This window comes from Arachis hypogaea, chromosome 5 (genome assembly GCF_003086295.3).
Source record: "Arachis hypogaea cultivar Tifrunner chromosome 5, arahy.Tifrunner.gnm2.J5K5, whole genome shotgun sequence".
In the NCBI taxonomy this organism is placed as follows: Eukaryota; Viridiplantae; Streptophyta; class Magnoliopsida; order Fabales; family Fabaceae; genus Arachis; species Arachis hypogaea.
The window spans coordinates 29,522,365-29,524,920 of record NC_092040.1 but is presented as its reverse complement, the minus strand read 5'-3'; the positions used below and the strand labels follow the sequence as shown (position 1 = coordinate 29,524,920).

Sequence of the window (2,556 nt, the reverse complement as noted above, 5' to 3'; positions counted from 1 at the left end):
ATATTAGGTTGAATACTTGAATCTGATGCGAATTCAGAAATTGTTTGCTGTTTTTTGTGTGGTTTGCTAATGGTTGATGAACCTAGTTCATATAAACAATTTACATTTGCTTTTATTTCAGAAAATATGAATTCTAAAACTGAGTAACCTTGTTACTACTGGAGTTGGTTCTGAGGCTGCTCCGGTCGAGGTTGATGAACCTAGTTCGAAAAGGCTGAGACTAGCAACCTTTGATGTTTGAAATTTTTTCAAAAAGCTTGGTCGAGATAAGGATGGAGTAGAACGTGCTGAGTGTAAAGGATGCAAGAAGGTGTTTAAAGCTGGAGGTAAGCGATATAGCACTTCTACTATAAAATGACATCTTGATAGTTGTACTCAAATTAAGCATGAAGATATTGGTCAGACTATAGCAGAATTGTAACTTAAAATGGGTTCACTTAAGATTGATTCAGGAGTGGCTAGAGATATGTTTACTGGGTATGTAGTTGTTGGGGATAATCCTTTTAATATGGTTGATGATAGGAGATTTAGAAATTGGGTAAAATATATTAGTTCAACTTTGAAACTTCCTTCTAGGAATACGGTTAAGGCTGACATAGTGAAAGTTCACAAGAGAGAAGCTGGAAAACTTAAAAAAATTTTAGTTTCCATTCCAAATAGAATTTTCTTAACATCTGATCTTTGGACTTCGAGTACCAATGAGGGGTTTATATGTTTGACTGCACATTTTATTGATGAGAACTGGAAATTACAGAGTAAAATTCTCAATTTTTGTCATATGCCTCCTTCTCACACAGGATTTGAGTTGTCTTCTAAAATCTTTACGCTTTTGACTGAGTGGAAAATTGATAAAAAGATTTTTTCATTACTTTGGATAATGATTCTTCTAATGATACTTGTGTTGAACACTTGAAAAGTTTGGATGTGCATGGTTCATTGTTGTGTGGTGGTGAATTCTTTCATGTTTGTTGTTTTGCTCATATTTTAAATCTTATTGTCCAAGATGGAATAAAAATATGTAGCGATGCAGTGTATAAGATTAGAGAGTCAATTAAGTTTCTGAGAAAATCTGAAAGTCGAATGGTTAAGTTTAAAGAATATTTTGAAGATATTGAGGGACTTGAGTATACGACTGCATTATGTTTAGATGTTCCTACTAGGTGGAATTCACTTTATGCAATGCTTGCAAGTGCTATTCCTTATAAGAAAGCTTTTGAAATGTATAAAGTAAAAGAAGCTGGGTTTAGGGAGTATTGTCCTTCATCAGATGAGTGAAGGAGAACTGAAAAGATATGTGATTTCTTGTTACCATTTTACGAAACTACCAAGTTGATGTCTGGAACTTCTTACCCAACATCCAACTTGTATTTTTTACAAGTTTGGCAAATCCAGCTTATTTTAATGAATAGTTTGAAGAATGATGAAGTGCTTATAAGGAACATGGGAGAAAAAATGATGATTAAGTTCAAGAAATATTGGGAAGAATACAGTGTTGTTCTTGCATTTGGGGCAGTTCTTGATCCTAGATTTAAACTCAACACTTTGGTTCATTGCTATAATGAGATTGATCTTATTAGTGCTAAAGACAAAGTGGAGCATGTGAAGAGTAAGTTATACAAGCTTTTTGAGGTTTATGACCAAATTTCCTCTACAACTGCAGAGAGTTCTTCCCAACTTTCAAGTAATTTTTCTCAAGCAACATCTTCTGCAATTGGAACTCACCTTATTAAAATTGTTGGTGTATGTATTTTTATCTACTTGGTTATATGTATTTTTTATTTTTCATACTTTTTGATTCATATATTGTTTGTAATGCAAAGGATTTGATGTCCCGTAATCAAGAAGCTGAAGTGAAAAGTGGAAAGAACCAACTGGAAATTTATTTGAGTGAGGCAACATTATTTTGCAATAATGCAATCATTAATGTTTTGCAATGGTGGAAAGACAACCATCATCGTTTTCCAACACTATCACTAATGGCATGTGATTTGTTGAGCATTCCTATTACTACCGTGGCTTCAGAATCTGCATTTAGCATGGGTTCTCATGTTTTGAATAAGTATAGAAGTCGTTTGTTGTCAGATAATGTTGAAGCGGTGATTTGCACCAGAAATTGGATACGTGGATATGATGATTTTGGTATATTATATTTATGACATACATACTTGAGTGATTTTGAACTTTATTATGTACTATTTTTCTAATATATTTATTTACTTTTTTCTAGAGGAAGATAAAGATCAGGAAGATATTGCAAAAGGAGAAGGCTATTCTCCAGGAGTTGGTTCCAATGATGTTATTGACTTATATGAAGATGAAGATGAAAATTAAGTGTATTGAATTAAGTTTAATTTGCTTTGAAGACTATTTATAATTATGTTTTTGGACTTTGGATTATATTTATTTTGTCTATGGGACTATTTATAACTATGTTTTTGTATTTTGGATAATTGGATTATGTTTATTTATTTTGAAGAATATTTATATTTAATATTTGTATTTATATTGATTTAAATAAAAGATATTAGATATGTCCTTATAAATATAAAAAAAAAC

At 31.7% G+C, this 2,556-nt stretch overlaps 2 protein-coding genes across 2 annotated transcripts; both read left to right on the top strand.

The window, feature by feature from the left end:
• The first annotated feature begins 427 nt into the window (after positions 1-427).
• On the top strand, positions 428-1,275 carry LOC140184866 (zinc finger BED domain-containing protein RICESLEEPER 2-like). The gene is made up of 2 exons (XM_072238059.1): positions 428-755; positions 857-1,275. Exons 1-2 carry the CDS (start codon positions 428-430, stop codon positions 1,273-1,275), a joined length of 747 nt encoding a protein of 248 aa, XP_072094160.1.
• A 165-nt stretch (positions 1,276-1,440) lies between these two features.
• On the top strand, positions 1,441-2,331 carry LOC112799636 (zinc finger BED domain-containing protein RICESLEEPER 2-like). The gene is made up of 3 exons (XM_072238058.1): positions 1,441-1,734; positions 1,821-2,139; positions 2,228-2,331. The coding sequence occupies exons 1-3, from the start codon at positions 1,441-1,443 to the stop codon at positions 2,329-2,331; spliced, it is 717 nt and encodes a 238-aa protein (XP_072094159.1).
• Positions 2,332-2,556: the final 225 nt, after the last annotated feature.

Coding starts and splice junctions, on each gene's coding strand:
- LOC140184866 (XM_072238059.1), top strand. CDS start 428: ATGGGTTCACTTAAGATTGATTCAGGAGTGGCTAGAGATATGTTTACT. Junction 756..856: donor TGAGAACTGGAAATTACAGA/GTAAAATTCTCA, acceptor ATTGATAAAAAG/ATTTTTTCATTACTTTGGAT.
- LOC112799636 (XM_072238058.1), top strand. CDS start 1,441: ATGGGAGAAAAAATGATGATTAAGTTCAAGAAATATTGGGAAGAATAC. Junction 1,735..1,820: donor GAACTCACCTTATTAAAATT/GTTGGTGTATGT, acceptor TGTAATGCAAAG/GATTTGATGTCCCGTAATCA. Junction 2,140..2,227: donor ACGTGGATATGATGATTTTG/GTATATTATATT, acceptor ACTTTTTTCTAG/AGGAAGATAAAGATCAGGAA.